This window comes from Melospiza melodia, chromosome 10, assembly GCF_035770615.1.
Source record: "Melospiza melodia melodia isolate bMelMel2 chromosome 10, bMelMel2.pri, whole genome shotgun sequence".
Taxonomy (NCBI): domain Eukaryota; kingdom Metazoa; phylum Chordata; class Aves; order Passeriformes; family Passerellidae; genus Melospiza; species Melospiza melodia.
This window is the reverse complement of record NC_086203.1, coordinates 18,381,588-18,407,519: the sequence shown is the minus strand read 5'-3', so window position 1 is coordinate 18,407,519 and position 25,932 is coordinate 18,381,588. Positions and strand designations below refer to the sequence as shown.

Below are 25,932 nucleotides of genomic sequence, written 5' to 3'. Positions count from 1 at the left end.
AAATGCATTTGGGTTAATGTGAATGCTCGTGGTCAAACTGGTACCTCTTCTCAGCAATCCTTGTCCACATCTGTTCCCTACATAGGGAAAGGGAAGGATTTGGGTTAAAATATTTATGCATTGCTGCTCTTCTCCAATGCTTTCTCTACTTCCTGCGCTGCTTTGCACATTTTTTAGCTCTAAACTCCCTCACACAGAAGTTCCAGATGCAGTCTTTGAAAAGTTCTTCATGAAGGAACCCTGTGATTGTTCAGCTGCTTTGCCATCTTCTCTGGGGGTGCACAGAGAGCTTGGCATGAGGCAGGAGGCACCCAAGGTAAGACAGGCTGAAGTGAAACACTGAAATTAAGCTTCAGGCTTGCATTACCCATGTGTCCTGTGCAGTGTGAAACATCCTTCTCCCTTTGATTGTTTTGGGATTTGAAGATAATCAAATGATCAGCATCTGGCACAACAGAGACTGAAATGCTAAAAAAAAAACCTTATAAAACTTTCTTGATATGTACTACATAGCCATCATCAGTGTCCCAAGGAATCAGGCAAATCAGGAAATATCAAAATTCGTTGTTTAGAAATGTTTTTTTCAGAATTCACTTGTCTAGTCTGGCTCAATTATTTTTCCCTCTCAAATCTGCAGTTCCAAAGACAAATTGTGATGCATGCACATTTGGTAAACTCTGAGGGATTAGAGAGATATTGCATTAGGGGGGCATTTTCTGCAACTGGTTTCTTTGGCCTTGCCACCAGAGCAAGTTTGGAGAAGAATTTAGATTACTTACTGACACAAATAGTGAACTGCAGTGTGAAAATAAAGTAAATATATTTGAATTTCATAATTCATATGAAAGGAATGGTGCCTTGATGTGTAATAGCCCAGTTCTTCCAGGAAGGTCAAGCACCAGAGGAATGGGACAAATTTAAAAAATCAGATGTTTTTATTTTTCTAAATTTCTTCCTATTTGCATATTCATTTCAAAGTCACTGCCTAAAGACTGTATTATAAACAAAATGGCAATTGAAGAGATAGTTTTGATGTGATGCACATCCTACTTGCACCGCAGGAATGAAGATGAAAAGGACATTTCTTTTGAGTGCCACATCTTAGTACAGTTTTGTAATTATGCTCCACAGACAATATTAACAATTCTTATTAAATACAGGATATCATCTTGAAATGAATACCAGACTTTTAGGAAGGGCTTTGTAACAAACATTTCAAAAATCTGATTTTACTTTGAGTTAGCTTTCAAAATCCAGTCCAGATATATGTAAAGAATATAGAACGTAAATATATTTTCTAAAGTACTACAGTATGTGAAATTTATAAATTGTTACATGCTTTCCTTTCCTAAAGCAGCTGGGTGAAGCTTAGTCTCAGATCAGATAGAATCTTTTAGATAAATCATTTATGACTAGATGACTTCTTATCCAAAAGTCAAATATGTGATCATTTACAGAGGTCACTGGCTGTATTCTGCTCTGTGTTCCATAATCAGCTGAAATAAACCCCAAAAGTCCCTCCTGAATGTATGCTCACAGGGTCACAGTATAATAAAATACTGCTCAAATTGTGCTTCAGACAAGGAATGCTTTCCCCAAAAGTGCTCTGCTCTCAGGGACAGGACTGTCAATATGCATTGCAGTGCAAATGGCAAGTATAAAGTCCAGCTTTTGGAAGGGGAGTGCCCTGCCCATTTAGTGGCAAAAAGCCCTGCTGTGACACACATTTAACCATTTAAGTGACTTTTACAATGTATATCCTATCCTCTCTTACAGAGTCTAGCTGGGCTACAACCAAGGCACCTTTTTGACACAGAGGAAAATACAAATACACAAAGAAAATGCTGAAAATCTTGGGAATATTTTCTGAACAAATACAAGCTGATGCTGTGGGATAGTGAAGAAATGCTATCAGATTCTATAGAAATATCTCAGAATATTTTACCTGTGATAATGCAGCCTCAACAGTAACATCATAACCATATTGTCAAAAAAAAAGGTGGTAGAAGTACACCATCATGAGAATGCAATAGATGTTCTGTATAAAACTTTACAGAAAGGAATGAAGTTTTATTTTCCTCTGAAGTTCACTACAAGAAGCAGAGGATCAATCAGTACATCCACCTCTGCTCTGGGTAAGCTCCCCTGTATGCCTCAGATAATCTGGAAGGAAGTGTTTCATGAAAATATTGGCAAAACAACTGACTAAATAAGGAAAAAATGCAAAATTGGCAACCTGTAATGAAGACTATTAGATAAACTGAAGTGCAATGACTATTATCAAGCAATTAAGTGGCTGCTCCCGTAGCTGTTCCTTTGCTTGGCTGCTTCGTTGAAAGTGATATCATGGAGTCACCACTCTGCTTTGAATTACAGGTTATTACTGGCTGGGTGGAAGAAATTCTGCCACCAGGACAGGTGCCAGCAAGGCAGGGCTGGGCAATTCCCATCACACTGGGCAGTAATGAGCACCTGTCATGCTCTCCCAGAAGCAAAATACAGCTGCTTGATGAAAATGCTTACATCAAGTAATCCTGAAGCGTTCTGTAGCATTATAAAGGACAGGAGATCATCTTCCATCTCCCAGGAACTGCTCAGAGGGAGTTTCTCTGCCTTTGGGTGAAGAAGCAGAACAAGAGGGGTCACTCACACACTCAGGCTGTGGACTTGGACACCAGAACCGAGAGAGGTTGGAGGGCAGTGAAGGCCTCAGCTCATCTCCAAATTCCAGGTCCCCCCTGGAAGGACAGTGCACTTTGCCTGACTGTGGTCCTTGTTTCTTCCAAGATTATACCATCAACATATTTTGTCAAGTTGCACTTCAAAAGGTGGCACTCTACAAGCTCTAAAGAGCAGAAGAGAATAAGAAGTGGTTCATATTACACCAATTTCCAAGTTACTGATTTTAGCAGAAGAACCAAGTGCCATGTGCCTTTTCTCCCTGTTCTGTACAGAACCTTAGTTCATATTTCTCTGCCTGGTCCCATGTCTCTGCTGTCAGTGTATCTTTGTGTTCTTCACTGTGGGCAAACATTCACACTGTCAGTGCCATTTTCAAAAGCCTTCACATTTTTTATTTAATTTGAAGAAAATAATGTAGAGCTGAAGTAGTACCTTGATCATGAAAAATAAAGACAATAATATCACCAGGGCAACAAGTCACAAGGTTTACCTGATCGAATACTTAAAATGAACAGCTCAAAACTAACCTTAACCTTAAATACTAATCTTAACCTTAAATATCTTTTAAAATGAGTTTTAAAAGAATGCCATATTCTAAATAAACTGGAAGAATCAAGGTCAATTGACAGACTACTAGGGAGCTTGAATGATAGGGTTAAATTTATCCGATGTTTTGCTCATGGTGCCTAGATTAATAGCTATCTTCAGAATGATACTGCTTTAAGCAGTCATGGACAAATATACATTGGCTTAGCTGTTATGACATATCTTTAGTCCTAAGGAAATGATGAATTAGCTAAGTACTCTTTAAGATAAGTGTCATATAGGGGCTAACCAAGATCCCTTCTCTCACTCTTAAACACACTTTACTGATGACGTGTGTGTACATACACTAAAGAAATACTTGGAGATATTTCAGGTGAGAGCTTCAAACAACATCCACCTACATTCCTCCTTGAGCTATGAGGAATTTGAGGATCTAATATTGCTACAATTATAAACTCCAGCCTAATCTTCTAATCCTTCTCAGAGGTAAGGAGTGTTATTCAGGAGCAGATGTGGCCCCAGGCAATGACACATGGTTGTGACCATGTCAGGAGTGGGTATCAGACTGCTCCTTACCTATAGAAAGTCTGTGGAGCCCTTTCCTCTCTTCTCCTGCTTCCCAGTCCATGGTCTGCTGCTCTGCTGTCAGTAAAATCAATCTCCTGAGAATCCTGAGAATGAGTGCAGCACGGCAATCACACAACACCACCAAATATGCCAGCAGAAAATGGGATTTAGAAACCTCCTTAGGTAGGAGTCCTGCCTCCTAAGGTCCAAGGGGGTGCATGCAGAAAGCAGAGATCCCAGTGAGATCCCTCACCCCTACAGCTCCTGCTGGGCTGCTCCTCCAGCCCTTTGCAGCTGCACTTGGAACTGCAGCACAGCCCCGAGGCAGAGACCTGCATGGAGAGCAGGACTGGCTGTTCCATGGATGCAGGTGGGCTCTGGAAAAGAGCGTTGTGCTGTCCTTGTCCCACTGTCCCCCGTGCTGGCCCCTCTGCAGCCATGGCCTTCCTTGTGCCACCGACTGTGCAGATCCCTGAGGAGGAACCAGGACACCTGGGCTGGAGTCAGTGTGACAAAAGTCCCTGCCTGGTCATCTCTGGAAAATGAAGTCTCTGTGTGCCCTTGTGTGTGTGTATTGGGCAAAGTTATGTTCAGGGCACTCAGAAGAAACGTGTAAGAGCCCTCCAGAGTTTATGGGAGGTGCCTTTGGCCTCAGTGAAAGAAGGGACTGGTAGCATTAGGAGAGGGTAAGTACTCTGTTGTTAAGGAGCGGTGGTGGGATTGTTTATTTTTCCTCCCATAAACGTTTTTTTTTTAAGGTCCTAATGGAAACAAAGCAAAGTATTATTCCTCTAAAAGCACTATTCTTTAAGTAAACCAGACTCACTACTTGAAACATTCCAATGACATATGGTGGCAGCAGGGGGATGGCCGAGATGTGGACGGGCGAGGTATCACCGAGATAAAGCCCCACACACAGAGCCAGAGGTGTGAGCAGAGGGACACGTGCCCCAGAGAGAGCCAGGAGAGGAGAGAAAACAGCACATTCTTCCAGGGGTGTAGATTTATCCCTTTGATAGTTACCTCCAACAACCTTACTGTTCCAGAGATCAAATTATAAAATGTCAGAACCCTCCCACAGCCCCTCTAACTCCAGAGGTCCAGACACCTTTCCCGTGTCCTGCCAGCTGCAGGGGACTCATGTCCTCCTTGAACACCTTCAGTGCCATCAGCACCTGCCCCTCAGCTCACTGAGCTCAGTATGCCAGGGCCAGGGCAGGGCACAAATGCTGCAAGTGACAGCACTCTGCCAGAACAGCCCTCATTGCTGTGGGGCACCAAAACACACCCTTGGGAGAGGGCATTTGCTGACCATCTTCCACCTGGCTGAGCTCAGGGCAGGGGAGCCCCATGCTGCAATAGATGTTCATCCCTTTGGCATCCTGTTTTTAGTTACTTTTAGTTACTTCTGCTCTTTTTTTAAAAAATTATTTTCTCATCTCTTTATTTTCCTCCATGACCCAGCACACGTCTTGTACCTGGGCTGTGGTTTCTGCAGTGGCACTGGGGTTTATAAGACCTTAAAAGAAGGAAATGGAAAGAACCCACCTGAGTTTTGCATATGAAAAATTAGTCCACAGCTGGTAATGCAGACAAATGGGGGTTGTTTGCTATGCTATTCATTACTAGTAATAATAAACTGGTACAGTTAGCATCAATTTAAATGTAAAGTGGTATTTTTTTTTCTATAGGCTTTGCAGGTTTGGAGATTGGTGTATTCACCTGAATTTGTCACCCTTCATTACCCTGTAAACTTTCCTCTCTTGCTGCTGCCTCTTATTTGCATCTCACTGCATCTAAATTATGTCTTCATCTGGTAAAGATGAATGCTAATCTAGACTCTTATTTCTTCCTCTCTAGTGGTTTATTGCTGCTCCCAAATATGCTGGTGTCTTTCAACATCATGAATTTGGGATTTGAGAGATGGAAAAGGAACAGGGTGGGGGTACATCCATACGTGGACACACATCCATACATTTTCTTTGTCTTCTAGTCTCTCAACTTGTCAAAGTCTGTTCAGAATTTAGGCAGGCTAGAAAAACAGAATTATTGTCTAAAAAGAGAGTTTCAAATGCTGTTTCTTGCGTCTACTGGATGAGGATTAGGAAAATAACACTTACTGCAAGATTTGGCATAAAATTATCATCTTTGGCATTTCCTTTGTAGTTTAGCCATCTTTTGGATGATGGGGTGGTCTATAAAAAAACCCAACAGCATGTTTTTAAGAAAGGAAGTGGCCTTGAGAAAGTACACATGTGATTTCAAGGCAGTTACATATAAATCCCTGGGAGCTTAAAATAAAGTAATTCCTGGAGCAGATGGTCTGGTGGGCAGAGTGCAGGTTGCATGTTCACAGTGATGTGACATCTCTGCTCTGTCAAATGGGCATTGGGGTACGACCCTCACCTGAAAAAGCAGATTCACTGCAATGACACCAGAGCAGCTGGACATGGGCTGTGCCTTCACAACGGCTCAGTGTGAGATGTGTCATCATTCCCACACCTTATACTCAAATTCCATCATGGGCTAAAAAGACATATAGGAAAACACCTCTTTTCCTTGAAAGTTCTGTTCCCAAATGGGTTCTTCATGGGGAACACCCTGCCATTGGCCCAGGTGGGAAGGTGTAAATCACACAGCACCACACAGGCGTGCAAGGTTTTGATGTGAAGACTCCTTTGTTAAAATGCATTACCCTGCAGAAAAATGGCAGAAACACATTGAAAAGACCAGAAATTATTTACTTCTGCCCTACAGAGAATTGCACAGCTCTAACAGACCTAAATCTCTAAAATCCTTTAGTGCTTCTTTTTGATGTTCTGCTGTTTATGCATTCAATGATATTGTCACACTTCTTATGACATTACTCTGAGAATTTAATTTTTTTTTTCTCCAGAAAACTCTTCAATGTTGGCAGTAAAGCCAGACAGATCAACTGTCTGGTTACCTTCAGAGCTCCATCACTAACAAACCTGGAAAACAAAACCTTAGACAGCATGAATGCCTGTAACACTATCAATACTTCTCCCTCCTGCCCCCTCTAGCTTCACCCAGCTGTTTTAAATAGCGAGGAGAAATTAAAATTCTTAAAGCCTTGCAGGATGTTTGGATTTCTGCCCTTTATTTCCACTTATGTGCGCCATAGCTTGAAAATTTGCCTGTGATTTATAAATTCCCTCTTCAGTTCTCTTTTCAAAGGCAGCAAATGGGAATCCCGGCAAAGAAAATGGTCTGGTATTGGCTTCCCCCTCTGCCAAGCTGCCGCTCAGCCCTGCCCGTGTGGATCATCCCGGGCTTGGCGTTTTCCTGTGCCCGATGACATTGTGCAATTACACGATGATAAACATCGTTCGGGAATACAAATGCGAGAGGTAAACAGCTCGGGGCTTTTTATTAGTGTATTCCAGGCGATCTTTCTTGTTTTACTGCGCAGCTCCTCCCCCTTTTACAGTTTTCTGCTATTCTTTACTAATTCTAGTGATTTGAGAAATGACCTTTAACCCGCGCAGTTTGCAGACTCCTAAAGGGGATAATTGAAATGCCACAGTAAACCAAAGGCAATAAAATATTATTTACTAGGCATAAAACTAAGGTTGGTCTTCTTAAAGAAACGAACAGCCCCCTTATTCCTTCCCCCTCCCCGGACCTGGTGCTACACCTAATTTATAAATTCCTCACCAGGCGTCCCGAGGAATGAACAGCAGCCCGGGCAGCGAGGATTCCTATTGGAAAGGCTCTTTGGGTATTAGGGAGTACAGAAAGCTGCCGGCAGCGATGCTGCGGCCTCGGGCCCCGCCGGGGCGCTCAGGTGTCGCAGAGTGCGGGGCTGCGCCCCTGCCCGCCGTGCCCCGAGGGGCTCCGCTCCCGTTCCGTGCCCCGAGGGGGCTCCGCTCCCGTTCCTGCCGCCCCGAGGGGCTCCGCTCCCGTTCCGTGCCCCGAGGGGCTCCGCTCCCGTTCCTGCCGCCCCGAGGGGCTCCGCTCCCGTTCCGTGCCCCGAGGGGCTCCGCTCCCGTTCCTGCCGCCCCGAGGGGCTCCGCTCCCGTTCCGTGCCCCGAGGGGCTCTGCTCCCGTTCCGTTCCCTGAGGGGGCTCCGCTCCCGTTCCTGCCGCCCCGAGGGGGCTCCGCTCCCGTTCCTGCCGCCCCGAGGGGGCTCCGCTCCCGTTCCGTGCCCCGAGGGGGCTCCGCTCCCGTTCCGTGCCCCGAGGGGGCTCCGCTCCCGTTCCGTGCCCTGAGGGGGCTCCGCTCCCGTTCCTGCCGCCCCGAGGGGGCTCCGCTCCCGTTCCTGCCGCCCCGAGGGGCTCCGCTCCCGTTCCTGCCGCCCCGAGGGGGCTGCGCTCCCGTTCCGTGCCCCGAGGGGCTCCGCTCCCGTTCCTCCCGCCCCGAGGGGCTCCGCTCCCCTTCCTCCCGCCCCGAGGGGCTCCGCTCCCGTTCTGTGCCCCGAGGGGGCTCCGCTCCCGTTCCGCGCCCCTCTGGGCGGCCCCGGCAGCGCGGCTCCCCCCGGCCGGTTCGGGGTCCCGCCATAGCCACGGAGGGGTGGCCCAGGGGGCGCAGGGCCGAGGGCAGCCGTGGCCATCGCGGCCCGTCCGGCTGGTGCCGCCCGAGCTGCGCTTACCTGGCGGGCAGCGCCCCGGCGGGGCGGGCGAGCTCTCGGCTCGGGAGCAGGTGGGCTGGGGCCGGCCGCGATGTGATTTGTCCCCCATCGGCCTCCTGAAGGGATTTTGTTTGCACTGGAATGGCTTTGAGGGAGTGAATGCGTTTATTGATAGCGGAGCTGTTCTCGCAGCCTGGTTGGATTTCCCAGGGCTGCTTTGATAATGCGCCCCCTCCCCCGCATCCCCCCGTGGACCCGCAGTTGCAGACGGATGCAGGGAAACTCCGCGGAGTTACGGCGGGGCTGGGGGAACGCTCCCATTTCCTGTGCTCGGGTGCACACGGGACGGGAGCGGTGCAATAAAAACCCGAGGGCTGCAGAGCAGGGAAAGAGCGGGGAGGTGCAAAGGGCCCGCGAAGCCCCTCTCCCCTGTAGCTCTCATTGGGTCTTACTTGATTTAATCCAAACACTTTTGTCAACAACTTGCCAAATTTACAGCGCCAAAAAGCCGCTGCAGGAGGAGGAACGCGAGCCGTCGAGCTCGCTCGGTCCCCTTTGGCAGGCGGCACTCTCCGCGCCTCGGAGCATGCGACAAGCGGGGCTGGTCCCCGGGCCGCCGGCAGGGACGCTGGGCACGCTCGGCGCGGCCATGTGCGCCGCACGTTGTGTGCACATGTGTGCGAGGGGAGCGCCGCGGCACCGGCCCGGCACGGCCCGGCTGTGTGTGCATGGTGTGCATGGGTGTACATGTGCGTGCGTGTGGGTGCACACGGGATTGCACGGGTGTACGTGTGCCCCCATCCCGGCCCGGGATGAGCAGCCGGCGGTGCTGGAGGGGCCGTGCACCCCCGCACGCACCGCGCCGGCCGGGACAGGCGCACGGGGCACTGCTTTGCAGGAGGAGTTTGCCCTCACGGGGCTTCACCCCGAGACCGGGCCGGGGGTGCGGGGCCGGGCCGGGCACTGGCTCGGGGGGCGCTCCCCGCCCCGGGGCCGGCGGGGTCCCGCTCGCTGCCGTACAGCTTTAAAATCCAGCCCCGTCTGCAATAGGCCGGCCCTGGGCGCATGCGCCGCCGAGAAAGTTTTCCAGCTGCCGTTGGCTCTCTTAACTTTTTTTTTTTCTTTCTTTTCCTTTTTTTTTTTTTTTTTTTTTTTTTTTTTTTTTTCCTCTTTCGCAGTTTTAAGCAGCGGGGTGAAGAGGAGCGAGGGAGAGACGCGGGGGGAGCCGGGCCGGCTGCGGCGGCGGGGGCAGAGCCCCACGGAGGAAGGGTCGGCTGCCGCGACGCCGCCTGCCCCGGCTTGCTCTCCCGGCGCTTCTCCCGCGTATCCCTCTCCCCGGCGCTGGGCGCCTCTGGCACCGATGGATTGGGGGAGCCGCAGCTCCTGAAGCCCGGACTGCTCCCCTCCCCCTGCCCCTGCTCGCCTTGCAGGATCAGTCGCCCCGTAAGACAGGCAAACGCGTGCACAGCCCCCCTCCCCCTTCCCGCTTGTGCAGAAACTTCTTTTTCTGTTTGGGCTTTTTCTTCTCAGTGTAAAATGGAGGGAGCCGGCCCCGGGATGGCTCTGCAGCGGCGGACCCCCGGCTCTGCACCGCCCAGCCTTTAGGCAAGTGAAGGGGGGCGGGCAGGGGGGAGCCCTGCGCCCGCTCGGCTCCATCGTCCCCCTCTCGCGGGCCGGTCCGCGCCGTGCGGAGGGGGCGGTCGGCGGCCCGAGCGCCGGCGGAGCCGGGTGGGAGCGCGGGGAGCCCCGCGGCGGCACCACCTGGGCTGGTGGGACGGATCGTCGCCCGCGGCGCTTTCGCTGCCGCTTGTGAAGATTTTTATTTGCTTCCGCACAATCACGCCCACGGGCGCTGTGTGCGTGTGTTGGGTTGGCTTTTTTTTTGGTCTTTTTTTTTTTTTGGCTTTTTTTTTTTTTTACCTCCTTCTTCTTCTGCTGGTGGAAAGCCCTAATTACTGCGATTGCTGATGGACCTTGGAAAGAAGGCTGCACTGGTGCCCCGCTCCGCAGTCGGACACGCTCGGTTTGCGCCGGACAGGGCGGCCGCTCGCCCGCCGCCCCCCGCCAGCTCCGCGGGCCCCCGCGCTCCCCCGGCCGCGGCTCGGGACGATACCGCCCGGCTCCTGCGAGCCAGGATTTTACTTTCGTCTCGCCGTTTCTCCTCCCGCTCCGCTTGGATTACTTGGCTGCTCCCTCTCGGTGATCCCGCGCGATGGAGGTGAGTCCGCGGGGGCTCCGCGCCGCAGGGGCCGCGGGCGCGCAGGGTGGGCTGCGCTCGGCGAGGTGCGGGGCGGCCTCTCCTGCCCTCCTCGGCCAGCGCCGGGTGCTGCTGCCTCTCCGCTCTCACCCACCGCGGAGAGTTCTGCTCCCCACTTGGGAAAAGCTTTTGTATTTTCTGCTTTTCCCTCTCTTTTTAAATTTCCCCCCGAAGAGAGGCTGCCCGCCGCAGGGACACTTGCTGGGCTCGCTCTGCCCGCCGCGTCCCGGTGCATCTTTCTGGCAGCGGCTCCTAACGCGAGTTTAAAGACATCTTTCCAAACTTCCCAAAGTTTCCCGAGGAGGATCGCTATGGAGGAGCCCAACGTCGGCGCTAATGGTGGCCTGTACCTTTAAGGAGAACTGGCTGGGGGCCAGCGGAGGACCCGGAGTCAGCCCCCCCTTCCCCCCCCCCCCCCCCCCATTTAATTTTATTCTCAGTTTCTGGAGATTATCACTCTGCATCTGCAGCGGGTCCCGCCTGGGTCAGCGCGGAGGAGCGCGGCTCCTCGGGGTCCCCTTAGCGCTGCGAGGACTCCATGTTGGAAAGGCTGTTGGCTTTTTGTTGTTTGTTTGTTTTTAATTGTCAGTTGTATGGTAAATGGGCTGCGCTCGGAGGGTCACGGGGAGTTCAGCGGGGCCGAGGAGCGAGGCTGTCCCCGGGCGCCGAGGGAAGGACACGATGTGCCTTCACCCCCGGGAAAACAGCCCCTCTGCGCCGCCGCTGGGGAGAGCTGGGCCGGGACCCGACCCGTGCCTTTCCCTGCGAACGTGAGACGTGCTCTGGCTCCTCCAAATGGCTGTGAAGGCGCAGCGGGGAGCAGGGGGCGGCCGGGGGGTCCCCGCGGAGCCGCTGCGCCTCCCGCGGTTTACAGCCCCCCGGAGCCGGGCTCTGGATGCCGCCTGCCCGCTGGTAGTGCTCCTAGAAAACCAGATGCCTTCGCAGGCTTTCCAGACATCCCGTGTAAAACAGGATCAGAGGCGATCCCGCGGTGCAGGATCTGTAAAAGCCTCTCTTTTCATCTCGGCAAGGAGCGCGGGCTCCGCATGGGGTGCGTTAAATACCAAAACCCAATCTCCGCGGCCCTACAGAGTTGAGCGCGGTGCCTCGCACTCCCCATCTCCAGTGCTCCGTGCTGCTGGGCAGTCTGCCTTTTTTCTTTTCTTTTTTCTTTTCTTTTTTTTTTTTTTTTTTTTTTTTTTTTACTGTGGGCTTTTTGTGTGTGTCGTTTCTGGTGGTACCTTGTCAGCTGCTGCGTGCCGAAGGGCCGGGCTGGCAGGGCCGGGCTGTCCGCGGCCCCGGGCGCAGGTGTCTCCTCCGCAGCCTCGCAGCCCGGCGCGGTGCGCGCAGCGCAGGGGGCGATGGCAGCGGCGCGGAGCTGCCGTCGGAAGGGCAGAGCCGCCGAGCGAGGCCGCCCCCTGTTGGGAGCGAGCCGCCACCGCCGGCCCGGGGGCTCCGAGCGCGGGGGCGCCCCGGCCTTGTGGGGACAGAGCGCTTTGACCCTGCCGGCCGCGTCCAGCTGCGGGGACAGCGCCCCGCTCCCGGCTCTGCCCCGCTCCCGGCTCTGCCCCGCTCCCGGCTCTGCCCCGCTCCCGGCTCTGCCCCGCTCCCGGCTCTGCCCCGCCGGCAGCTCGGCGTGCCTGGGCTGGCTGCTGGGCCGGGCTGATGCACAGCTGTCGGCGTCCCGCATGGGCGCCGGCGTCTCCGACCTCCTCGGGCTGGGCTCGGGCACTTTGGTGGCGCTCCTTTGTGACTGTCATTGTTTCAAGAAGTGACACGATGAAAAGAGCCCGGCGCGTTGCGCGCTGTCGGGTGTCGCGGATTGCCCCGCGCGCTCCTCGCTTCGCCTCGTCCCTCGCTCAGCACGCCCTCGGCGTTCGCACCTTTGCCGGGACCGAGCCCCCGTGGGACGGGCGGGCTCTTTCTGCTGCGGGAGACCGGCCCCGTTTACCCACCCTCAGCAGCGGGGACCTGGGGGCTCATCTCCCGCGGCAGGGGATGGATGTTGAACCCGCACGGCGCGGGGAGGCTTCGCCCCAGGGCTGCGGCCCCCGAGCGGTGTCGGGGAGCGGCCCGTGGGGGTCCCCGCGCTGCCGCAGCTCCCCCGCGTGTGCCCGGGCAGGTTCCGTGTCCGCCCCGCTGTCAGCGCTCCGCTCCTCCCGGCCCTTCGCAAACAGAAATAAATTAGAATTAAGAACACCTTCAATTCAGCGTTAAGGGCCTTTGGAGAATGAATAGGGAATAGGGAGCCCCCAAGTGTCGAAATGTCCTTTTATTTTTCTTCTTTTTTTTTTTTTTTTTTTTCCTTCCGAGGGGAGGGGAAATCAACCCCAGGAATGGCTCTGGGGAGAGAGTGAGAGAGTCCCGTGTGAGGACCAGACGGTGATCGCGGGACCTGTCGGGGGAAGCCTTTGACTTCCAGGACGGCAGCCCGGTTGTTGCAGGGTCCGGGTCGGGACGCGGAGCTGCCCCTTGTCGCTCCTGGTACCTCCCCGGCCCGGTAGCGGCCCCGGGGCTGCCGTCGGGGCAGTGCCCGCGGTGCCAGCGCGGAGCTCGGCGGTCGCGGCGGGCGGGAGCCCCGAGGCAGCGCCGCGATGTTTTAGGGGCCGACGGAGCAGGGCAAGGAGCGGCCGCATCATCGCGGGGCGGGAGCCCTCGGGCCCCCGCGGAACCGACCCCTCGAGGCGCCGGCCCCCTCCCTGTCGGGCTCGCTGTGCGAACCTGCAGCCGCCTTTAGCCAGCCGTGAGCCCTCCGTGTCCCCGGCGCGGGCTGCCATGGGGTAATGCCCGCGGGTCGCCGCGCCCCGGGGCAGCGGGGACGGCTCCGGTGGCCGGGGCGGGGTGCGAGCGGCGGGGCCGGGGCGCGGGGACGGGCGGGCGCCCCGGGAAGGCGGTGTCCGAGGGGTGGGGGCTGCGGGGTGGGCTCTGCCCGGTGCCGCGGGTGCTGCGCCTGTGTCTGGCACCAGAGCCTCGGCGCGGAGAAGGGCCGGCGAGGCAGAGTCAAGTTAAAAGGGGCCCGGAGACTTCCGTTGTTTAAACTTGAATGCTCGAAAATGGTCTGAGAAGCAATAAACAATCTGATCCTTTTTCTCCCCCCTCCAGAAATCCAGTGCAGTATTAATCCACGGAGGTGCTGTGGGGACAGTTGGCAGCACAATGGCTTCTCATTACCTCGTAGTGGCTCTGGCCGTTTTCTCCTCTTTTACCCAGGTTGTAATAGAAGCCAGCTCTTGGTGGTAAGCATCTCGTATCGACTTGCTTTTGGAAGGGGGTGTCAAGATTTGCTTGCTTCAATGTCTCTGTGCTTCTTCTGTACTTTGTTTCTGCGGGAGTGCGGCCGGAGCGAGGCAGCAGGGGAGAAGTTCTGGTTGGAATATGTTGGGTAGAACGGGTCTGTCGAGTGAGGGTAAATGTGCAACATCTCGTCTAGTAAAACACAGTTTTTAGAATGCTGTCTGGTGGATTCTCTATGAATTTTATCATCTTTAAATCACTATAATTGTTTTTCTTTTAAAAGAGATGTTTCAACTCCCTTACGTTAGATGGTTTGCACGTACAAGAGAAAATGCTGATTTGCAAGGAAAAAGTTAAAGTTTCAGTTTGAAGTTTTCTGTAACTGAAATGTGTACAAATATATTTCGTTACAAAGGAGTACGTTTAAATTCCAGCTTTGGCAAATTATCTGTGTACTGTACAATGTTGAGAGTTCTTGAAATAGGTGTTTGTCTGCTTTTTCCAGTGATGCCTTTTGGATTAATAGCTACTTTTTAATTGAAATGTATCATGTGAAGAGCACTTTAAGAATTAAGAAAACAAATTTGATTTTGTTTAGAATGAATATACTTGCCTGTATGTTTCTGTGTTGTCATTTGGAAGAAGCTAGACTAGTCTGCAGCAAGTTTCTACTTCTGGCTTGCTAAAGGTTTCCCTATTTGTTTATAAGAGATCAGACTGAAAAACCCAGACTTAAGTATAAAATATGTGTTAAGATAAATTGGGATTTGGAGAGCTTTTTTCATTTTTGCTTTATTTATTTTCCTGGCCTTGCAATTGTTTGGAGCTTCTGGTTTTTTACTGTGTCAATTTAAGCTGGTGAAAGACTGCCTAGATGCACGTCTTCCAAGTCTGTGTCGTACCTCAGTCTCTAATGTATGGTGATAACCACAGTAACTTCTGTCCTGTTCTTAAAACAAAAGTTTATATTTATGTGTCTGGGTTTTTTTTCTCACTTGTTAACAAAAACAGGAGTTGTATACTCATGTATAAGATACGTGTCTGGGATTTGTAGATTTTTAAAGATTTGCTTTATTTTATTTTGAAGTCTTCTGTTCATTTATGCAGCTCTTTCTTTGTGCAGGTCTTTAGGGATGAACCCCATGAACCCCATGAACCCTGTTCAGATGTCAGAGGTGTACATTATAGGAGCCCAGCCCCTGTGCAGCCAGCTAGCAGGGCTTTCCCAGGGACAGAAGAAGCTCTGCCAGTTGTATCAGGACCATATGCAGTTCATTGGAGAGGGTGCAAAGACGGGCATTAAGGAGTGCCAGTATCAATTCAGACACAGAAGATGGAATTGCAGCACTGTGGACAACAACTCTGTTTTTGGCAGAGTCATGCAGATAGGTAGGAAGCAACGTCTTTATGATTAAACTCTTGTCTGAGGATATGTATGGCACACACTGTTCTGCACTTGAATCTCTTGCCAGGTTCTTACTGAGTACTGTATACAATCAAGTGTTTCTAAAAGTTGGCAAAGGAGCTGGATTATTTTTAGCTGGAGGTGATTTCCCACCACTGTCCAGCCATATGTCTTGGAAAACAAAGTAGGAATATATATTTGCATATGGGAATAGGGGAGAGAGGAAAATGAGGCCCTGAAATCTCTTTTTTAGAGAACCTGAGACAAAACGAAGGCAACCTACAAGAATTAAAACCAGCAGCGTCTTGTAAAATTAAAGATGTCCATGTCTAGTTCCAAAGTTAGCAGCTGGATAATAAATCGCTCTTGGTCCAGAGGTTAACTGAAAATTGCTGCTCTGTCGATTAGTGTTTATAGGCAATTCCTCCTTGCTTATTTCCAGATACAGTGGTTTTTTCTCTCTTTTTAAGGAAAACAGATTTATTTTTAAATTACTGTAGCAGGGTAATTTTCATGAGATGAGTTCTATCATGGTAAAATGTGTGATTCTCCTTGTAACTGACATTTGATGGAATCATGTCCATGGTGAGAGACAGATTCTTGTTTAAATCTTATCACAATTTGGTGGACACCCAACCCTTCCCCTATCAGATCCTCTCTGAAAAGGCCTTCTCCAGTGTTCATGTGCTGCCTGACTTTATAAGCATTTGAGGATCTTGTAGTATTTTAAAATCCTTGGCAAAATTTTAACCAGTACTGTTGAATGGGGTCCATGGTGAAACCTTCTTCTGAATTTCTCAAGGCAGATTGCTGATTTTGTGCAATCAACTGAAAAATGCCTACTTTTCTGGGTGACACTTGTGATGCTTTAAGTAGTGAGCAGTACACTGGCAAATGCAGCACTGCTTTTTAGTTGGGGTTGTAAAGCAAAGCTTTTATGGCAGTGTTTTTCTGTCCTGCTTTAGAAAAAGGAAAAGTTTTAAAATTGATTTCAGTCTGGGTTTGTCTGTAAATGGGCTGACTCCAGTTAAAGTTGAAGGAATGCATCAATTCACATTTGGTCTCAGTTTTTGTTAAAAGACGTTTTTATTTGGAGATTGTCAGACAAATAGAAAAAAATCTGTTGCATGAAAGTACCGAATTGGAACATTTGATTTTAGATAAACAACCTTCCCTAGGCGTTATAAAGCACAGTGTTAACCCTCCACAGAGTTTGGGGTTTTTTTTTACCTTACCCAAGCAAAAGTGTAAAAACGTGAAAGCAAGCTTCTTCTGTACACCTCTCTGTTCTAGTCTAAAAAATGTCAGAAAATTAATCTGTTTAAAATTTAGGCCTTCATCCTTCAGCCCTTATTTATTATCCAAGCAAGTGAAAATTAGCTCAGGGGGACTGTTGGTGTGAAGGAGTGCGCAGGATGGGGCCCGTGATTTGTGGTGTCTGTCTCTGGAATCGATATTTCTGCCCTCCCCAAGTATGACAGATCTATTTAAAGGTGGCTCCTTTCAAGTTAAATAACTTTGCCACACCCTCTTGCTGGATATGACTGTATTAGCTGATGTCTACACAGCAATTCATCATGTAATTAAGCCACTTATTCTAATTGCGGATGGAAGCAGGGTTAATAGCCATATTCAGGAGTGAGAGCATGAAGAGTGTGTTCAGTGAGAGCAAGAAGGAGGTGTAGCAGCCTGTAGTATTTCGTGCTGACCCTCAGTAATGACCAGCTGGTGTTCCTCTGTGTGGAGGGAAGAGTGGGCACTTCCAGAGCCTGATCCCATTGGTTTCAGCCTGCCATGGGCTGTGTGCTGGGCTGTGAGATGCCCTTGCTGCCAGCAGTGCAGGGTGCGGGCTCTGAGTGCCCATTGTTTGGGAGGCTTTGCCTCGTGCCCTTGGTTGCGCCCCAGAGAGTTCCCGGGCACGGCACAGCCACGGCCCCGTGTGTCAATGGACAGTCTTTCTTCCAGGATTTACCCTGCAGTTAGCTAAAGCTGTACAAATAAACCTGCCCTTGGGTTTGGAAACTTGCTCTGTGGCTTATTGAACTGTAAAGTTTTAGGGCCTGTGTTCTGCTCTGCTCTCCTCGGGTGCTGGTTCCCGGGTCAGGCCACGGTGCTCGCTGCCGTCTCCTGGCTTTGTGGCCAGCCCTGTGCAGGCTGCACATGGGCTTTGCTAAGTGCTAACAGGAAACAAAATCACTGGATCCTCCCCCTACAGCTCCGTGTGGTTGGGGTCCAGCTTGTTCTGCCTTCAGCCTGATGTTGAATGCTTTTAAAATGCAAGACAAAGAACATTTTGTATCTTATGTTCAGGTATAAAAAAAAAAAAAAAGTTCTGTTCTTGCAGATTTATTCAGATGGAGTGTAAAGCTCAGCGCCTTGCTCTGTGGGTGGCTTCCTACAGTGTGTGTATATTGAACAGTTCCATTTCTATGTTTTATATATATGGGAGAGAGGGGACTCGAACGTGTTTGGAATGTGTGTTTGCTTGCCATGGCTACAATAGAGAGAAATCTTGGACTGTGGGAAAAGACAGATATGTTTGACAGTGAAGGAAAGCACAGTTGTGCCTAAAGACTGAAAAAAGAAGGGAAAAAAAGAAAACTCAGAGTAACTCATCCGTGTGGAGCCATCACTCTTAATGTGTTCCTGGGGTCGATGGCTTGAGGCAGTGTTGGCTTGAAGTGCACTTCAGCAGCTGATGCTATTTTATAATTTGCCTAAATGCTCAAGGAGGGAACTTGCAGGGCAACTCTCCTTCCTGTACCCAAGCCTTTCCTTCTCCTTCCCACTGAGAGTAAGTTCTTTAAAATTTGTTCCAGGTTAATAATGAAAACGAGTCAAAAATAGTCAGCTTTATGAGTTTAAATCCCACAATAAGGGGCAGAGTTAACCATGAGAAAGCATGAGTTAACTAAACATGCAAAAGAACAAAAATGGAATGGAAGAGGCGAGTCCTGTGGTCCAAAGCAGACCACGTTTCTTTCCTCTCAATAGAGTGGAAATTTTGCTTAAGGAATTAATCCAAAAATGTGTGTTACAGAGCAAAGGGGAACATTAAAATCTGTATGAGGTTCCCCCTGCTATAGTTTGCAGTAGATGCAAGGCTTAAGTCACCAAATAAAGCCAATGTTTTTTTAACTGAAAATGCTACTCCTGTAACCCTTTATACCCACAATTCTTGTAGATACTTCCAAGAGCAGGTGTCTGTGAGTATAGACCATTGATTGTAAGGTAGCAAAGTGCTTCTGATGTTTCTTAAGTCTCATCTTTCCTAACATAAGATTTCTGATTTTTCCCATTTAAACCCAGCATCTAGTACTAAAATCAATCCAGTGGATGACAGCTGTTGTATTAACAAAACTGCTCTGATCATGGTGTCATCTTGATGTTAAATATGAACCAGACTTCAAATTATTTATGTTTCAGAAGTGCTTGAAAGCTCCTATTAGATTTGACCTGTCATGATACATCTTGTACAAAGAGATTCTGCCTAAAATGTTGCTGTCTAAATATATATGATTTGCCCAAAACACAGCCTCATAACATCCTAGTTTTTAAAGGTCATGATGTTCCCTAAGTAAAATCACGTAAAACCAAGACTAAAAACTAGCTTGATCTATTGATTAGACTAAAGATTAGAATAAAACTTAAATCATATAAACAGAAAAAAAAAATATTTAGTCTATTCTTAGTCATTCCAAGAATCTTTCTTGGAAACGACCCATTGGGATGCTGTCTCTTAAGGAGAAAAACAAAGTTCAAGTGTTGCTCTCTGGTGCAAGTTTTGTGTTTGTCTATCTGCAAGCTCTGCTAGTTGTACTCAGAACTTGTGGCACCCTTGGAAAAGTGATTGGGGAAGTCAGACACTTAATGAGGTGGGATCTGATACTGTCAATAGGATGGTATGTGGCCATGTCTTACATTATGGGTATTGTAACTTTTTCTTAACGAAAGCTGGAAACTTGAGGTTTTCCATTTCCATTTAAGGGCACCAGATGCAGGAGAAAACCTTCAAGGCCACCTCGTGCCAAGGGTTTTTTCTTCCCTGTAATTTGTAAAAATGATTGTCCGTGGGCTCCCTTGCCATATTCACAAGAGCTGAAGTGGTGGATAATAACCAGCACAGGTTGTTGTTAGTTTTAAATAGTCTCTTCTAGAAGTGTCTGGCTAATGTGTAGGGTGAAAAGTTGTGCGTTATTCTGCCGCGTGCTTCTTTTGATACTGGGAGACTTCATAAATTGCTTGAACTTTAAATAAATTGGAATAAGTGGGTGAAGTGCATCAATCACGTTTGAAAAGTAGTAATTTAAGAACCAGACTTTTAAAAGATGTATTTAACATCTCTATCTTCTGAAGGACAGAGAGCCTGTTACCCTTCCCTCCCCTCACATGCAGGCATGGCTGCTTTGGCCCCGCTGGCCTCACGGCCCTGACCCACCTCCACTCTGCACTTTCATCCAGGTGCTCACCAGCATGAAAGAGAAGTGTTTTCTGCTCTTGACAAACTGTGTGTGCTCACATGGCTTGGCTTGGCTTGGCTTGGCTCTTTCAGAGTGAGGATGTTTTGGCAGCCTGGTTCAGGGTTACTCTGCTTTTTACCGTGTGCGTGAGCTTGGTGGCTCTGGAGAGCCTTGGTCCTGCCGGCCATCAGCGGGCTGGGAGGACAAGGGAGGGAGTGGTGGCTGTCCCCTAACCCCGCTTGTGTCTCCGTGCAGGCAGCCGGGAGACGGCGTTCACCTACGCGGTGAGCGCGGCCGGCGTGGTCAACGCCATGAGCCGCGCGTGCCGGGAGGGCGAGCTGTCCTCGTGCGGCTGCAGCCGCGCCGCGCGGCCCAAGGACCTGCCCCGGGACTGGCTGTGGGGCGGCTGCGGCGACAACATCGAGTACGGCTACCGCTTCGCCAAGGAGTTCGTGGACGCGCGCGAGCGCGAGCGCGTTTACCAGCGAGGCTCCTACGAGAGCGCGCGCATCATGATGAACCTGCACAACAACGAGGCCGGCAGAAGAGTGAGTGTCTGTGCCACAGTGTGTCCCCACGCTCCTCCTCGTCCCTTCTTTCTGGGGAAGGACGTGGTTCAGCAGGGCGCAGAGCAGCCACCGTGGCTTGTCTTTGGTTTGACGCGCAAAACAAGAGAACGGCAAACACGGGGTGTGGGTGGGTGGGTGGGGAGTGCATGGGTTGGTGTTGCTTGTCTTTGGTTTGATGCACAAAATGAGAAAACGGCAAACACAGGGTGTGGGTGGGTAGGTGGGGAGTGCATGGGTTGGTGTTGCTTTTGGTTGTCTGACAGCCCTGTTGCTTTCCTCACGGGGAGGCTGGGACCAAAGCGTGTTGTGTTTCCCTCTGTATTGTTTCATGAGAAGTGCCCTGCTCACTGTGGGTTCTCTGTAGAACAGAATTTTATTAGTTGGTATTTCCAACCAGGACAGTGTGTGTTGGAAGGAAGAGGGGTGTGCTGGGCTTCCCAGGCTGGAATTGTGCCACAAGATTGTTCTGACTTTTTTTCTTTGCCTGGTTTAAGAGTATGTGAAAAGCTTCTCTTTGCTATTAGAAAACATGGCCTTCTGTGGTTGAACATGTCTTCATGGTTTCTTTAATCTCAAAAATGCTTTAAATGAATGGGTGTAAACTTTTTTTTAACAGTCTGAATATGAAGAGCCAAATCATTATTTTCCTGGAGCTTGAAGTGCCAACAATAGTCAGCTGAGACTTTGCACTTGTGCTCTAAAGTGAAGAAGGATGAAAGATAATTGAAAATTAATAGTATTTAAATGTAAGAGGAGGGTGTCTGAGAGCAATGGACAGGCCAATTACTATTAGGAAGAAGAAAAATGACACTTTCACAGTTGCTTACAGAGACTTGAGGAGTTTTTTCCTTCCTCAGCCTCATCTGTGCAGTGCCATTTGGCAGTGTTAAGACTCTGTAACTGCTGGGTGGAAGCTGTCTACAGTATCATCTAATGTGTCAGACCCCAGGATTTTTGGGGCAGTGTCAACACTGACTCTTACTTTATTTGTACAGGGCAAATGACTGAGGTTTCCCTGCCAAAGCTTTGTAAAGAGGATATTGCTATGTAGCTCTGACTCCCACCCATAGGTGTTTGGGGGTTTCTTCTTGGATGAAGTCTCTCTTCCAGAGCAGTGTTTGGGATAGGAGGATGCCGAGCCAAGAGTAGACAATCAGCTGCAGCTGAGCCAGGAGCAAAAGGAATCTTAACTCTTTCACTAATTGCAGCCTCAAGCAGAGATCAATAGGGACAGTAACTCAGATAGAAAATAAGGAAATGTTTTACATTTCTCAATGAAACAGCAAAATCCTCTGCTGGCGTGAGAGCGAATTCCTAAAATTTGAGTGCAGCCTGAGTGATGCTGCTGTCTGGGCTGGGTGTGCTGTTGTGGCTGTCTCTGCTGTGGGGAGAGGCTGGTGAGACCTCTCCTCTCCTCTGTCCTCTCCTCTCTCCTCTCTCCTCTCTCCCTCTCCCTCTCCCTCTCCCTCTCCCTCTCCTCTCCTCCTGGATCTTTGGGGTCCTGGGGGTTGTGAGCTTATTCGTCATTCTCACTGAATAGGAGGAGGGGAGGGGATGCTAAGGTGAATATTGTGGAGGGGCTACGACGGAGGGCAGGAGATGAGGGGTATAAACACTCCACAGCCGTGCTAGTCTTTGATCACGGTTCCTGCTTCTCTCCCCGACTCTGCAGACGGTGTACAACCTGGCTGACGTGGCCTGTAAGTGCCACGGCGTCTCCGGCTCGTGCAGCCTCAAGACCTGCTGGCTGCAGCTCGCCGACTTCCGCAAGGTGGGCGACGCCCTGAAGGAGAAATACGACAGCGCCGCCGCCATGAAGCTCAACAGCCGGGGCAAGCTGGTGCAGGTGAACAGCCGCTTCAACGCCCCCACCATCCACGACCTGGTGTACATCGACCCCAGCCCCGACTACTGCGTGCGCAACGAGAGCACCGGCTCCCTGGGCACCCAGGGCCGCCTGTGCAATAAGACCTCGGAGGGCATGGACGGCTGTGAACTCATGTGCTGCGGCCGGGGCTACGACCAGTTCAAGACGGTGCAGCGAGAGCGCTGCCACTGCAAGTTCCACTGGTGCTGCTACGTGAAATGCAAGTTGTGCACAGAGATCGTGGACCAGTTTGTGTGCAAATAGGGCACGGACGAGGTGGGAGGAGCTGCAGCCTCCTGCCAGCAAAGGGGTGCAGGCCCTTCTCCCTTTCAGCAGGACTATCTCCACTTTATTTATAGAGTCCAAGGAGTTTTCGTCTTCTTTTAAGAAAATTAAAAAAAAAAAAAAAAAAGAAAACTAAAAAAAAAGGGCGGGGAAGGAAAAGAAAAAAAGAAAGAAAAAAGAAAAGTATAAAGGTTGCGAAGAGAAGTGCCTGGAAACCCTCTCTGCGTCCATCCCAGAACTGTGTGAGGCTTATATTTTTGGCAATAATGGGGGAGAATCTGAGAATATTTATTTTACAAAGTTAAAAAAAAAATTTGACTTTTCTTACAAACAATAGAGTAGTTTGAGGGGAAAAGCCGACATATCCTAATTTAGATCCATGGAACGTAATACACGTGCAGTAGACAGAGCAACCACGTCATGTGCTTGGGATGTTAGAGCCATCCTTATGGATGTGAGGAGCACACAGAGCTGTCCATGACTTTTGGGTTCAGACACTAGGAGTTCCTAGAGTAGGGTGTATAAAGCTGTTCAGTGCATGCAGGGCTCTGTAAATAAGGGGTATGTTCATCACAAGGGCAAAGAGCAAAGGATCAGAAAGGCTTCAACTGCGCTATCCCCGAGTCACCGGGGCTGGTTCCAGAACCGAGCAAGACAGGAAAAAAAAAAAAAAAAAACCAGAAAAACAAAAAATCTGCCTTGGTGAATAATAAAGATATTCTTCAAGGCAGAGCTTGGCCTCATCAGCCCATCGTGACGTTCGGGTGTCTCGTGTGTCCCGGCGGGTGCGGAGCAGCCCGGGGCAGGCTGCCCGCAGCACTGGGGCTGGGCAGTGCTCACACACAGCTTTGCTTTCCCAGCCTGCAAAGCCCATGGAAAGGAGAGTTCCCCACATTTGAAAATGCCTTAAAATGGTGTAAGAGCTGGCTGTCTTTCAAAACACAGCTTGACAAATAACTCCTCTAATTTTATGTGAGAAAATAAATCATTAGATATCCGCTCTTGGAATGACTGATTTTTATTTTTTTCGCAGATTTTGGGAACGCTTTCACTCAAGGAGACAGTAGTTTCATATTTTAATAACATTAACTGACTATTATAGTTCAATGAAACGTTGCAGCAATACCAAATTTATCATCCTATGTCTTTAATACACATGCTTTAGATAATATACTGCAGATATACACTATACAACTGTTCAGACTATACTCGAGCAGTTACTTATATATGGGAGAGCTGTGGTCTCTGGTGTCTGCTACTTCAAAGCTTTTTGTACATATATATTTTAATGATTTAGAAAAAAATAAAACATCTAAATTAAAGGGGCAGTTCATCCCTTATTTTCTTTTTCAGATCTCTTCAGGTGTTTAGATTGATTCTAAGCTTTTGGCGGGTTTTTATTTTTAATTATTATTTTTTAAAGAACTTGTAACGTTCAGAAGTTTTAAGGATAATCACAAAGAAGTAAGCCTCTTCCCAATTTCAGGACTTCCTTGGGTGGTTGGTAGAGGCAGCACCCTGCACTTGAATTGATACCAGTCTGGAGATCACTTCTACTCCACTCTCACATAAAGGGCATTATTGATTATTGCTGAAAGGAGACCCCTTCCAACTCCAAAATGTGCTGCATTCGGCCCTTGCTTTTCAGTTTTTGGACAGAGAATTGTTATTTGTCAAACAATATGTGTTCCCCCCATGCTGTGTAGCTACACAGGATTTCATCTTTGGTTCAGATGCCACTTTCCAACTCAGTCCCATCCTACAAGAAAATGGTTTTGAAGATACCAAGTGAAGAAAACCTTTCACTTTAGCCTAGTTGTACTAAAGCCTTGACTTTTCACAAGCCTTTAAGCTGTATCATTAAATTCATCTTGATCATTTATCAGCTTCTTAATGGCGCTTTATTGCTCTTAATTTATTGTACAAGGACATATTTACCCCTCATCTTCAGATGTTTGAAAAGAATATCTTTAAAGTAAGAGAAATAAATAAAGCACTAATTCATTGAATATGTCACTTTGGTTTTTATTGTACAAAAACCATGATCTTTTTTTTCATTTGCTGAATCACCTCATGTTCCTTTTTAGTGACTTCTGTCTGAGCAGAATTGAATCTCATGATCCTAGCTATTAAAACCCTATTTAATGTAAAATATTTTACCTGTCATTCAGATATGTAAATCTTCTATGTCCTTTCCTCTGTTCTGTACATTTAATGTACATATTTCTGTCTTGTGTGATTTGTATATTTCACTGGTTAAAAAAAAAGAAAGGATTATGCCATAATTGAAGATAGACTATAAAAATAAAACGTTGGTTGTATATTGGGAAGTGGTATTAATTATCTTTCAGAGGAGGGTTTGTTAAGACAATGAGCAGAGTTGATTTTTAAATTTATTACATGGTAAAACAGGGATCTGTTTGTTGGCCAAACATACAAAGTACATTTTGACGTTTTATTTCAGTATTAAGAAGACTTACAGATAGAAGGGGAAAAAAAACCCAAAACCAAAAAACACACCAAAAAATCCACTCAGAAACTGTGACTCTGAGCTAGGCAGCATTTCAGAGGTGGGCAACTACGAAATTGCCAGTGGACAGGGAGCTGGGTTGTTACCTGTGTGCTTATGGCTTGCAGGGCTGCCTTCAGGGGGTTGGGGCAGCAGGAGCCTGGGGTGAGCGAAGGTTTCCAAGAGGAAAAGCCCTCCGTGCTGGGTTTGTGTGCTCTGGGTGTGGGATGGTTCCCCCACATGGCTGTGACCACCCTGGGTGCAGCTGCAAGGTGGAAACTCTCCAGAAACTGAGTACAAATGAAGCAAAGAATCCTTAAAAAAAAAAGCCAGGAAGGCAAAGTGCAATGAAGGATGAATGAAGTATCCGTATTAAGGAGGTAAAGCAGAAAACAAAAATTAATATGAACCCCAAGCTTTCTGTTTTGCCACTGGTTTGTCTTTGAACTGATTTCTTAAGTCATGATATTTTTTTTTGCTATAGGTAAATTGATGATTTAGTGGCCTTTCTTAACCTCATTTCTCCTCCTCCTTTTTTCTTTTCTCTTTTTTTTTTTTGCTCAAGGATAACCTTCTAACATATCGAAACTCTTTCTGGCTGCCAAGAATGTATTATCCCACAAACCAGTAGACCAACATCATGTGTTTAAAATAGCGATTCTGGGCAAATGCAGCGTTCTGTGGTCCTATTACTGACATCTGGTTCAGTTTTCCTCCACTTGTATATTGACCAGTATTCTTTATTGCAAAAACACAGCCCCTATTTAGGAAAGTCAGCATTTTTTTTTGACTGGATTGTATTCAAGCTTTTCCCAATAACAGAAACGTTACCAAAAAACTTCTTTATTGCCAGCAGTAAATAATGTGTATCCAAAATAGTCATTATGGGCTCAGATACAAGAGAGTTGTTTTTAATTTGCACCAAAGTTTATCTGTTTAATTTTGTTAAAAATGCTGTTT

General features: G+C 48.8%; 1 protein-coding gene across 2 annotated transcripts; it reads left to right on the top strand.

Annotated features, from left to right (window-relative positions):
* Positions 1-10,454: 10,454 nt before the first annotated feature.
* WNT5A (Wnt family member 5A) lies at positions 10,455-24,793 on the top strand. 2 transcript variants are annotated; one of them, XM_063164667.1, is made up of 5 exons: positions 10,455-10,604; positions 13,746-13,879; positions 15,001-15,266; positions 19,998-20,290; positions 21,984-24,793. In XM_063164667.1, exons 1-5 carry the CDS (start codon positions 10,599-10,601, stop codon positions 22,440-22,442), a joined length of 1,158 nt encoding a protein of 385 aa, XP_063020737.1. In that variant the 5' UTR covers positions 10,455-10,598; the 3' UTR covers positions 22,443-24,793. The 2 variants fall into 2 exon arrangements, with proteins under 2 accessions (XP_063020737.1, XP_063020738.1); XM_063164668.1 differs by lacking the exon at positions 10,455-10,604 and adding an exon at positions 13,317-13,423.
* The last annotated feature ends 1,139 nt before the right edge of the window (positions 24,794-25,932 follow it).